General features: G+C 42.8%; 1 protein-coding gene across 10 annotated transcripts in view; it reads right to left on the bottom strand.

Moving 5' to 3' along the window:
* The window catches only part of PTPRT (protein tyrosine phosphatase receptor type T), a 1,379,429-nt gene extending 1,366,726 nt beyond the window's left edge, over positions 1-12,703 (bottom strand). For 9 of the 10 annotated variants that reach the window (XM_043980419.1, XM_043980422.1, XM_043980424.1 and 6 more), the window contains exon 1: positions 11,614-11,852. In XM_043980419.1, coding sequence (XP_043836354.1) covers positions 11,614-11,683 — 70 coding nt within the window. In that variant the 5' untranslated portion in view covers positions 11,684-11,852. Of the gene's footprint in view, positions 1-11,613; positions 11,853-12,661 lie in introns of those variants that run through there. The other variant, XM_043980423.1, reaches the window with a different exon arrangement.
* Positions 12,704-13,211: the final 508 nt, after the last annotated feature.

Genomic DNA, 13,211 nt, shown 5'->3' with positions numbered 1-13,211 from the left:
CAACATTTGGGATTTGAGCTCACCCAGGATAAAGAGCTATAAATAAATCAAGGGAATTTAGAAAAAGGTAGCAAATTGGTAGGGGAGATGAAAAGACCGAGTCAGGAAGAAAATGCAAAGGTATTAAACAGTATAATTTGGTGAAATGATGACTAACAGGGGCATAAGAATAGGATACCAAATTCCAAAGGTATAAACACCACAGACAGAAATGAACACTTTTGCATTGTAGAAAGGAACATAACAAGGAGTCCGGGGAACAAGTAAAAGAAAAGAAATGCACAATGAACATTAGGGAGAAATTTCTGGCAGTCGAAGAAATGACTGCATCATAGGACTGTTCCCCAGGGGAGTGGTCAAAAGCTCACCAATTATAGAACAAATTGGCTAGGTTCTGCAACAGGGCATTTCATAGTTAGTAAGCCTTCACAGATCCTGGAGGAAAGCAACATGATGGTATTAAATGACCCCTAGAATGGGACTCAAGAGACCTGGATTCTAGTTCCAGTTCTACAACTAACCAAGCATTCTTCCCTTTTTGTGACCTCAGTTTACCCATCTGTAAAATAAAGAGTGTTGGACTAGAAGACCTAAGTTCCTTTCAAACTACTTAACACTCTATAATCTATACCTAAGCTATTCAGTATGACTATTTATGTGAGAGGGAGTATGGTATAGTAATAGAAAGCTGGCCTCAGAGACAGAAGACCCATCTTGACAAATACAGGCTGAGTGACTCAGAGCAAGTTACTTCATTGCTCAGTGCTCCCAGATAATTCCAAGAGTATAAATTTCAGAAAATTCTCTTTTCCAGTTAAATCATTGGCCTTGTCATGACCATGACTACCCTCATTCCTGAAACATATGTGTGTATGTGTGTGTGTGTGTGTGTGTGTGTGTGTGTGTGTGTGTATCTCACACCACTTAAGGAGCTTCTACCCAGTTTAGGGCTAAAAGGGTTTCAAGACATTCCTGAGGATATCAGAGTATGAAGGTTTCAGTTTTAATCTTGGGATTTAAGCTGATGTTAATTAATTGCACAATCATGAGGAAAAGACATTTCCCTTCCCCAGGTCTCAGTTGCACCAGCTTTAAAATGATTCAGTTGGGTTAGACAATTTCTAAAGATCCCTTCTATATCCAACACTCTACAAATCTATTATTCAACAGGAAAAAGATAAGGCCAGAAGGGTAGCAAGTAAAAAGACCCATGATGGGCTTTGAATGTAAGATTGAGGAATCTGGATTTTATTCAGTAGGCAACAAAAAGTAATTTAAAGTTTTTGATCAGGAGAATGACAACAAATCCATACATAAAGATTAACATGGCAATAATGTGAAGAGTAGATTGGAAAGAGAGAAAGAATAGAATCAGAAAGACCTGGTAGGAGGTGGTCTGCAAAGACATTATTTAATAAAGCCCCAACAAACATTTAAATTCCTGCTCTGTAGAACACTTTACACAGTGCAAAAGAAGATAGAGAGTTTAGATAAGATTCTCTCCTGGACAACTGCAATCAACTTTCCATCAGCAGCTGTTTGTTGACTCCTAGGAACACCACAGCTTGCTCCAGGATCAGCTGATCATCTGAAATCTCATCACCATGCAGATTGACTCAGGTTTTGATACTCAACACCTTCTCAACTCACCCTCCATTGCCTTTTTACTCTGATTGAAGGATCATTAAACTACTTCCAAATCCTTCCTTTATAGAGAAGGCTCACAAGCTTCCAGGCAACTCCATTTTCCAGCAGTAACTCTGTCTTTGACTCCATGGAGTACCATGCCCTCTACTGGGTACCCCCTGGCTTGGTTGCAACTTCCTACCTTCTTCTCTCCCCCCACCCAGATTTTCAGCTTCCTTTGGTGTATTGCCTTCCCTCCTATTAGATTGTAAACATAGTAAAAAGGATAGGAATGACTGTGTAATTAAGTAGCTCTAATAGGAAACAGTCAACAAAGCTTTGTAAAATATCAGATATGAGAATTAAGGGAAAAGAAAGAGTCAAAGGTAACCCCAAGGTTTAAAACACTTAGAAGGATAGTACTATTAGCAGAAATATGGAACTCAGAAGGATTAACAAATTGCAGGGGAGGAGAGAGATAATCTGGTTTTAGACTTGTCAATTCTGAGATGTTTATAGAACCAGGCATTCATATGCTCTAAACCATTGGAAATACGGATTTAGGAGTCAATACAGAGGTCAGAACTTCACATATAGATTTGGAAGATATCTGCATGGAGATGACAGTTGAACCCATAGAATTTTCAAGAGAAAGAAAGTAACAAAAGAAGAAGGCCAATTACAAAGCCTTAGGAAATGGGGTCTGGAAGAGTTTATTGTTTTAAAAAGGTCAAGGAAGATCATCTAGTGTCAAATGCTGCAAAAAAAAAAAAGTTCAAGAAGAATGAGAACCAAAGGTGGGGGCGGGGGCAAGATAAATCAATTGAGTTTGGGATGGATACCAGAATACAAGTGGTGAGGAAAGCTGTCAAGAAAAATAAAAGATTTTTTTAAAGGAAAAAAAGAAAGATAAATAGAAGATAAAAGAGAGTATAGACTACCATTTCTGGAAGTTTGACTGTGGCAAAGAAATAGGAAAGAGCACAGACTACTTTTTCTAGAGTTTGACAAAGCAAATAGAAGGTTCAATAGAAGACTATTTTTCTTAAAGGACTGAAAACACCTGTGCATGTTTGTAGGCAGAAGGAAAAGAGTCATAAGACCATAGATGTACATCTGGAAGGAAACTTAACAGTCATATCATTCAATCTCAGTAAAAAGGCAAAAAATACCAGGACTTTTATACTTATTAGCATAACAATAGCTGCTAATGTTATTATAGTACTTTAAGGTTTATGAAGTGCTTTCCTCATGTTTACCTTTGTTTCAGATGAAGAAATTGAATCTCAGAGAGGTTAAGTAATTTGCCATTAGTCACACAGCCTCTAACTGTCAAGGCCAAGCCCTGAACCTAGGACTCTCTCCATTATATTATATTACCACTACCATGAGATGATGAGATAAAATAAGATTACATTTAATAGAGACAAATGTAGAACCCTTCACTTAGATTCTTTAAAATCAACTGCAGTGGGGGCGGCTAGGTGGTGCAGTGGATTAAGCATTGGCCCTGGATTCAGGAGGACCTGAGTTCAAATCCGGCCTCAGACACTTGACACTTACTAGCTGTGTGACCCTGGGCAAGTCACTTAACCCCCATTGCCCTGCAAAAAAAAAAAAATCAACTGCAGGGGCAGCTAGATGTCGAAGTGGTAAAGCACCGGCCCTGGATTCAGGAGGACCTGAGTTCAAATCCAGCCTCAGACACTTGACACTTACTAGCTGTGTGACCCTGGGCAAGTCACTTAGCCCCAATTGCCTCACTTAAAAAAAATCAACTGCAAAAAATACAGGATAAGGGAAACATGGTTAGACAGTAAGTTCATGCAAATAAGACCTGAAGTATTTAGCAAGATCAATGAGAGTTACCATTGTGACATGGCATAACCTTTTTTAGCTGTCATCTCAGATTATATTAATGGGAGAAGAATGTCTAAGATGAGGGCTGTGATGGTCCTCCAAAATTCAAAGGGCATTGTCAAGCTGGGACATGATGGAACTAGGTGAGATCCAATATATAAAACCCATGTCATATGAAAAATTGTTTGAACAATGTTTAACCCAAAAAGGAGATACGGTGACAAGGATAAAGGAGATGGAAAGAAGAAAAAAAGAATGAAGGAATAAGCAATTATATGGTGCTGCTATGTGCCCATCATTATGCTAAGCACTTTTTACAAATAAGAAGAAAAACATTGTTGCTATTTTCAGTTATCTGTAGGTCTATCTATTATGTGAAAACTGAATCCAACTTTTTCTACTTGATCCAAAGGGTAGAACTATAGCTAATGAATGAGAAAAGAAAAAGAAGGTGAAAAATTTGGGCACAATGTAAGAGATAAGCTCCTAACAAACACCTGCCCACTAAATATGAAAAAGGAAGAGGACAAATGCTGAAAAGGATAGGGAAAAATTGGGACGCTGATGCACAGTTGGTAGGTCTGTAAACCGGTGTAACCACTCTGGAGAACAATTTGAAACTATGCCCAAAGGGCATAGAACCCTTTGATCCAGCAATACTAATACCACATCTGTATCCCAAAAAGATCAAAGAAAAAGAAAAAAGACCTATATGTACAAAAATATTTTTAGCAGTTCTTTTTGTGGTGGCAAAAAATGGGAAATTTAAGGGATGCCCATCAAATAGGGAATGGCTGAATAGCTGAAGTTGTGGTTTATGACTGTGATGGAATACTATGATGGCAGAATGCTATAAGAAATCATGAGCAAAATAATTTCAGAAAAACCTGGGAAGCCTTATATGGAACTGATGCAAAGGGAAATGAGCAGAAATCAGGAGAACATTGTACACAGTAACAGCAATATCATGATTATGATCAACTGTGAAAATTCATTCTAGTGAATACAATGATCCAAAACAATCACAAAAGACTCGTAATGAAAAATGCTATCCACATCCAGAGAGAGAACTGATGAAATCTGAGGGCAGACTGAAACATACCTTAATTTTATTTATTTTTCTTGTTTCATTTATTTTGCAACATTTTACATTATATTTTACATAACTTAACATGTATAATTGGTAACATATTGCTTGCCTTCTCAATGAGAGGGGCTTGAGAGAGGGAATTTGCAATTCAACGTGTTAAAAAAATGTTAAATAAATAAATTAAAAATTAAAAACAAATATCACCTGCCCAAAAGTGAAATGGGATGCCTCAGAAGGCAGTAACAACCCAGCTGACAGTCAGAGATGTTCAGGGAATGGATGATGACTTGTGATATATCAGAGGCAGCATGGTACAGTTAAAATATTTGGAGTCAGAGAACCTACATTCAAATACCAGTTCTGCCTCTTACTACTGGCATGATCTTAGTCAAGTCATTTAACCTCTCTCTTTCCTTAGTTTCCACAAATGTAAAATTAGGATATTGGAGTAGGTGGCTTCTAAAGTTCCCTCTACTTCTAGATCTGTAGTCCTATGTTGTAGAAAGGATTCCTTTTTCAGGTAGGAGGTTTAAGATTAGCTGTCCTATGAGTCATTTCCAACTCTCAGATTTTATTGTAAACATTAATGAGTTATTTTCTCTCGTTCCAGGCCAAAAATGAAGCTGCCCAAGGAGATTAGAACAAATGTTGATTTCTAGGACCCCTTTAAGACACGTTGAACCTTCTCCACACAATGCTCTTTATCATGTTATGCCTTTCTGATCTTTCTGATTGTTATTAATCCATGAAATCCATGTGCCTTTGTTCTTCTACAAGCCAATTTGAATCAATTTTGTAAGTAAGATTTCATGAGACACTCTAACCACTCTCTAATATCTATCCAAGGTGCTCTCTTCAAGCCCTAATATTTTAATGTGCTTGAAAAGGCTGTTAAGCTTATCTGACATGCTTTGTTTTCAATAATCCCAAAGGTACTTGCTTTTCTTTTTAGTTCTGAGGAGTCAATGTTCTTCCAAATGTTTAAATATGTCCTCTCATTCCTTGAGTTCATAAATTTAAAATAAAAAGACCCCTCCCCCCAAGGATCTTCAGTATCATTTTTGTTTACTGACATTTATACAACATTTTATGGTCACAAATCATATAGCTTGTTGATTTCCTTTGTTCCATTTGATCCCCACTAACAACCCTATGGGAGAGATACTTTAAATTACTTCATTAATCTATCATTTCAATGGTGTAAGTACTTTCTTTACCCATACAAATAGTAAGCTCTCCATGCCTCAGTAAATGTTCTTTATTATGCTGGCCACACACACACCACCACTACCACCACCACCACCACCCCCAAGTACAAAATGGTAGACAACTTTCAGGTGATAAGATTCCTTACATATAGTCAGTCTGGTCCTCAGAGCATTACCCATCTCCACCTTCCAAATTGTGGAACCTGCCTAAACTGATACAAATTCAGGGTCACCTCCATAACAGGATGGGACAGAAGATGCAAGTGGTTGCCAGAGTTCCAAAGGACCCTAGGAATAATTTAGTTCAGCCATTTCCCAAAACAGTAATTCCTTTCTACAAAATATCATTTTGCCAATGGGGAAACTGAGACTTAGAGAAATAGAGTACCTTGCTTAATGTCATAAAGCCATTAAGTGATAGTGGCAAGACTCAAACCAAAATTCTTCTACTCCAATCTCAGGGTTCTTTCTGCCATAGCATGAGGCCTCCTTTTATCACTTGACCAACTCCATCACAGACTCTCCATGGTGAAAAGTACCTTTAAAAAGGCCACCTAATGTGACCTCTTTCTGAAGCATGAATTCTCTTCTACAAAATCCTCAACAATCCCATCTCTGCCTGATATACTACCAGATATAAGGAATTTACCATCTCCTCAAATAGCCCAGTAGAATATGACAGTATATCATGATGAATGAAGTAATGCACTGAAAGTCACAAAGAACTGAGTTCAGAGTCCATCTAATGCTCACTGGTTAGGCGACTATGGGCAAGTCATTGAAATATCCCTGAGACCCAGTCTTCTTCTACTTCAGGGTAAATATTGTCTGTAGTATCAATGTCACTAGGTTGTTGAGAGGCTCAAGTGAGATAATATATATATAAAAGGAACATTTTTGCAAATTTCAAAGCATTATGCAAATACTTATTAGTCTGTCCCATTTGTGGATAGTTCCATTTGCTAGTAACTTCTTCTTTATATTGAACTGAAAACTGCCTTTCTATAACCTCTACCTCTTGTCTGCCTTCTGGGTCCAAAAAGAAAAAAAATCTAATCACTCATTCTTGAACATTACTTTTAAATATTTTGTTGTTTACATATCCCCAACCCCAAGTGTCTTCAATCAGTCCTTATATGACACAATTTCTAAGTCCCATCCCACCTAGCCAACCTCTCCTGCACAAGGCACAGCTTGTCAACCAATACTCCTGAAATGTAGCCCCCAATATCATTATCCCACCCAGACTTCTGAATTCCATACTTCTGTTAGGATGTGGGGGCAGCTAGGTGGCACAGTGGATAAAGCACCAGCCCTGGATTCAGGAGGACCTGAGTTCAAATCCAGCCTCAGACACTTGACACTTACTAGCTGTGTGACCCTGGGCAAGTCACTTAACCCCAATTGCCTCACCAAAAAAAAAAAAGATATCTGAGGATTTTATTTTTCCGTTGTTTTATTTGGCTGCTAAACTGATTCATGGAACTTATAGGACACACACAAAATCTAGTTCTTTTCTGACAGAGGCAGGTAACTTTGTCTTGTCATCTCTTCCAAGGACTGCAATGTCCACACTTTTCAAAAGAGCCACGTGTTTTCCTGTTATATCTGGCAACGGTTTATTTTTTATAGGTGCCAATTCAGGAGGTTAAGTGTGCTTACAACAGAACATTTCCTACACATTACTAGGATGTCCAAATGCATTACTGTCACCTGTAGAAGAAAATTTAATTTGGAAACTATTTTTAAAAGCAGTATCACCAACTGGGTATTAAGCTCACAAAGCTCCCTTGTCTATACTAATCCTCACAAAGGAGAAAAGCCAAAACCTGCCTCTCGGACTGATAGGCTTAGCAAATTCAGTTTCTTTTTCTATGTTTACAATCATTGGTAGTGGTCAGAAACAACCTCCTTGCTTTCTCTACTATGGGATTTTAACACCACCATCATCAATAAATATTTATTGAGTACCCTGTATTTGGCACTGCTACTGTTTCCACAGCAACACAATGTCATCCCTTACTTAAAGGGGAAATGCTGGAGCTTCCTATGATCATAGTTCATAAAGGTGACATTAACTCTACTAGAATGGATGCTATTGTTGAATTCTACAGTAATTTCACCAAACCAGAAAAGAAATTTAGTATGTGGGAAGAGTTCTTGCACTTGTATAAACATACCAGAATGTACCTAGAATGCATCTGCTTTTCACATAGAGGTGTGTGTGGGTGTGTGTGTATGCATGTTGCAATTGTTGCAGAAACAGAATTTTAGACCACCACTGGCCATTAATTGTTATTTTATTAGAAAACAAATCAAGCAAGCAAGGACAAAAAATAAAGTTGCACTGTACTGCTAATAGCTCCCCAGAGGAAGGTAGAAGTGATTATTAAGTTAAATGACTACATTGGTAACAACTGCAACATAGAGCTGTTTGTTCTATAAGATCTGTTCAGGCTGTCAAATTCCTCATGCTAAGATTTGCTGGAAAATGAAATCATTATCCTCTCAGCCTTCTTTTCAGATCCCTTCTCTTCCATCAGGACCCCAAGTCATTATTAAAGGATTGCTAATTTAATTGTTTTCCCACCTGGAAAAATCAACTCATACATCAGATAGTGTGGGGAAAGTTGGGGTAAGAGCTAACCTGTAAACAGCACAATTAGACAACATTGGTTCATCTGCTGGTTTTGGATCCCTTGGTCAACAGGTGATTGAATAAGTCACAGTCCCAATTTGGAATTTAATATAATTATAAAAATATAGGTAACTATTAGAATCCATATTTTCCATTGAAAACAAGGTAGCTGAAACAGCAAGGAGAAAAACATACAAGGAGAATTTTTAATTACCACCAAACTTTCCAAGTTTTAGCTAAGATTCCTAAATAACATCAACCTGTGGTTTTATATTGGCTTTAGATTTTGTTCCCACAAATTCCCATTAACTTAACAAGACTGTGCAATTACGTTAGTAATGTCAGGCCAATAGATTTGTTCAGTGTTCACCATTTATCTCCATCAACAAATGTGGACGTTTGTTGAATGAGGGTGAAAAGACAGGAAGAAATAGTCTAATAATTAAATGGGCTAGTTAGCATGGTATTAGAAAGGAAACAATGTCACCAACAGAACACAGTTTCTGCAAATTAATGGTTGGCCAGAGTTTCCAACACACATTCATTTATTCAGTTAGACAATCCTTAACAACTGCAGCTCCTTAATAGTAAAGCAGCATTTGAAATGTGAAATATTACAGGTAGAACCAACAGGACCATATGGTACTGAAACACGAGTCATGTTTTTTTCCCCAAAAACTAGATGCCAAGCCTGCTTGCCTTCCCTGTGTGTTATGAAATAGCAAACAAAGAAAAGGTGCCGGCTGCTCTCGCACTTTTCTAAATGTTTTAACAAAAGGCTGCTGAATAAATACATTACTCACAGGAGGAAAAAGTTCCATCACAGAGATGAGAAGATTTGCATTTTAATAGCTAGGGAAAGAGCACCACCCAATGGTAAACACTCCAACTGCAGAGCATTCAGCACTGGACAGCTTCCCTGAGGAACTTCCCAGGTTCGGGCAGAAACTCAAGGGGAAATGGAGTGAAATTTGGATTCCGCGATTGTTTGTATCTGTTCCTTCACCTGATGTGCACGCTGTAAATGATTTTTGAGATATGAAAACCTAGAAAGTCAGGTGAATGCTAAAATACATAATCTTTAGCACAGTGTCCCATGACTAAGATTCTCATAGCCATCATCACATTCCAAAGCAAGATTTTAATGTACTGTTATTTCTTTCATTTTCCTCATATGAAATCCTTGGGGGTGGGGGGAAAATACACATCCTATAGACTTATTAACCTTTAATATCAGTTCTCTCTCCTTATTCACTAACCCTTTCTCTCTCTCCCCAAATCAAACACCTCCAAGGATCATTCCAAGCAATAGAAAGGCACAGTTCCTGGTGGTAGAAATCCTTGATGTCATCCTCATTTATTTTTACCATTATGCCAATTCAAGCCTAACTAATTTCTATTGGAGCAGTCATTCCAACTGTTTCTTGGTCTACCTCAGAAGCAGTTTGTTTTATAAGACTACATATTTCCCAAAGGTTTTTTTTTTAAAGCCTTGGTAATGTATGTGCACAGCTGTTGCTTAGCAATCTAAATCCAGCCATTTCTTATTAAGTACCATTTGGTTTATCTCAACCTCTCTTTTCTGGAACTGAGCAGTTAAAATTCAAAATGGTCAAGCATGTTTCCCATCTATCAATGCAAGGGAAAGAAACTTCAAGACTATTCGAAACTGGAAAAGCTCCACAACTCTCTCATCAGTGTCTTACTTTGGGGACCATGACATTGTTACTGTCAAATTGTTTGTGTAGCAGTGAAATGATTGCTATATCTATACGGAAACACAGAGATCAAATACACAAAGGGCCGTATTCTACTCGCTGCACATCAGTACAATCTTCACCAATTCAGATTTTTCCTGCTACCATTCACCCAATTTTATTATAGAAACTACATTATCATCTTCCAAACTTTCCCAAAATCAAACCGAACCAGACACAAGACAAAGTCATTTGACTGCAATGGGTCCCGACAGATAAGTAGGACTGTCTCCACTACCCACTACAGAATACAAAACGTTCCAAGGTTGCTTGCTTTTCCTCCGAGGATAACATTGAGGTTTGGCTGCGGCCGTCGTCTCCCTTCCTCCCGCCCCCCCCCCCTTTCCACATCAGAAGAAAGGGAAATTTTGGGAATTTGTCATTTTAACTCTTAGTTCGATATGAAAAGACCCAAGTTCGTCTTCTGGAGGCTTATAGGGTGGGGGTGGGGAGTGAAGAGGAGAAAAATTAATCAACGGAGAATAGATATAACATTCTTAGGGTAAGAAGTCTTTCTATCCAGGGGCGGGAAGACAGCCACTTGCCTGAATAGGCACCTGTCGTCTTTAAGTAATTCTAGCTATGTCTAAAGGAACGGTAGGAGGGAGGGAAAAACAGACTTGTTGCGAGGGACAGATGCCCCAAATCTAAAAATCTCAAATATTAGGCTGACAGACTCTGACAAGTGTGAAATAGACAGTCCAAATATTCCCAGCATCCGAAGAAGTTATCCAGTGCCGGGGCCCTCAAAGGAAAGTAACTACTCCACTTTTTAAAAGACTGACCAACTTTTGATTTAAAGGTACCAGAATAGGGGTGGGGGAGATAGATCGCAGGTAACACTGTCTTCTACCGTTGGCCGGCCTCTGCCTTTTCCTCTGGCTTCGGAACAGCTGCCAGCCAGGCAAGAAGCCTGGAGAAGGCTGTCCCTGGAGCAGACAGAGGCTGGAACTTTGTCCCTGGAGCTCCGGAGAAGCCTCCAAAGGGAAAAAGGAGACTCGGAGCTCCCGCAAACCGCTCGAAGCTGGCTCTCAGCCCAAGCCCCCCACACAGGTGCAGGCTGCGGGCCAGTCCGCGCTCCCCACGACTGGGAAACGAGGGTCCCGACGGGACCTTGGGGTAAAAGTGGGCTCCGAGGCGGCTTCGGGAGCGTTTGGGACAGCCGGCACTAGGCGTCAGCCGGAGACCGAGAGGGGCTAGCCGGGGACTGACCGGCCGGCAACGGTTCCTCCGACGGCCGTGACCGAGACACTGAGCCCGCTTCTCCGCTCCGGGAAGAGGGGTTGGGGGGGTCGACTTGCAGCCCTGACCAAGCACCCAAGCGGATCAGGGGAGAGAGGCGAGTCCCGGGACCCGCAGTGGGGCGCTGGGCGAAGCCTCCGGCCAACTCCCAGCCCCAGCCTCAACTTGGCGGCGCTTCCGGGCCCCACTCACCTGCAAAGCCCTGTCCCTCTGATGGGTGCAACAGCTGCAGAAGGAAGACAAGCGTGGCGGTCCTGGTCATGCTTTACCGGCGGGCGCATCCCCTTCCCGCGGCGGCCGAGCAAGGGCTGGGGCTGGGGGCGGCGGGCTGGCGAACAGCCCCGGCGGCGGCGGCGTCCTCAGCGGAGACTGAGCGCCGCGGCTCCGCGCTCCGGGCTCGGGCTCCGCGCTCGGGCGGCTGCTCTCCGGCTCTGAGGAGTAGCACCAACTGAGGGAAGGAGGGAAGGGGGGAGGGACAAGGGGGAGGGGCACCGAGTCGGGGGGGGGGGGAGCAAATGCGAGAGGGAGGGGGTGGGAAAGGAGATTTCCCCCGAGTCCTAACGCCCGCCTTTTCCTTGCCTCGGCTCCCGCACAACCAGCGCGCACTCGCTCCTTCCCGGCCGGAGCCCACGGAGCCGCTCAGGCGGCAGAGCCGGTTGAGCGCAGACCCCAGGAAAAAGGCTCCGGGCTTGGGAGGAGGCTCCACTCGCCTATCCTCCCCGAGCTGCCTCGGCGGCTCACCCCGGAGAGGCTGCACCGGAGCCTCCGCTCTGGCCCGACCCCAGCCGTCTGTCTGCCGGTGCAGCCCTCCTGGCAGGTGGCTGTGGACATGGCCCAGGCGGCGGTGCAGGTACCGGGCGGGGCCCGGGGCACGGGGGCCAGACACGTGGGGAGGGGGCGCGGGGCGGGGGAAGCTGCGGGGGCACGTGGGGGGGGGGGGGAGAAGGGGCGAGACAGGTTGGTGGGGCACGTGGAAAAGGGGGACCTGGAGAGGAGGGGGTGCCCGAAACTCGGGGCTGTGGCTCAGCCTAGATCACCAGCACCCCCTCCACAGACACACAAACATGCCCCTGGACCAGCGGGCTCTCCGGGAGGGATTCGGGGGTGGGGAGACCTCTGGTGAGGATAAGCTTGGGCTGACCCTGGGAATCTGGGGCTAAAATGGTCTTTTCTCCCCATGATTCACTTAACTCTGTTAGCGCAGCGCCCACAAACATACACAAACGTCTGCCTTACGCACCTCCCCATACCTCTTTACCATCTCCCAGACATCCACACGCACCCCCACGTCTCTCAACGCACCCCTACAGACACAAACACACCACCCCACTCCACAGGCGCCTTCCTTCACCCCCACTAATACTTCCCTCCTCCATCATACCTCTCTCCGCCCCCCATAAAGCGCCTCTTCTGTACCCCACTCATCTCCCTCCTCCCACACACATACACACCTCCTTCCTCCCCAGACACAGATTCATCACACACACACACACACACACACACACACACACACACACACACACCCCTCCTCCTCAGACACACCTCCCTCCTCCTCCACACGCAGACACACCCCTCTTCTTTCCCCTACATACACAGCTACACCTCCCTCCTCCCCTCCACACACACTGACACACCTCCTTCCTCCCCTCCACACACACAGACACACCTCCCTCCTTCCCCTCCACACACTCACCTCCCTCCTTCCCACCACACACCTCCATCAGTCCCCTATCCCATCTCCTCTCTATAGACATACCCTTTCCACCTCTACTTCTCACCCCCAATATTCC

The sequence above is a fragment of the Dromiciops gliroides genome, chromosome 2, assembly GCF_019393635.1.
Source record: "Dromiciops gliroides isolate mDroGli1 chromosome 2, mDroGli1.pri, whole genome shotgun sequence".
Lineage (NCBI taxonomy): Eukaryota > Metazoa > Chordata > Mammalia > Microbiotheria > Microbiotheriidae > Dromiciops > Dromiciops gliroides.
Note: the sequence above shows the minus strand (reverse complement) of the source record. Positions and strands in the feature narration are given on the sequence as shown.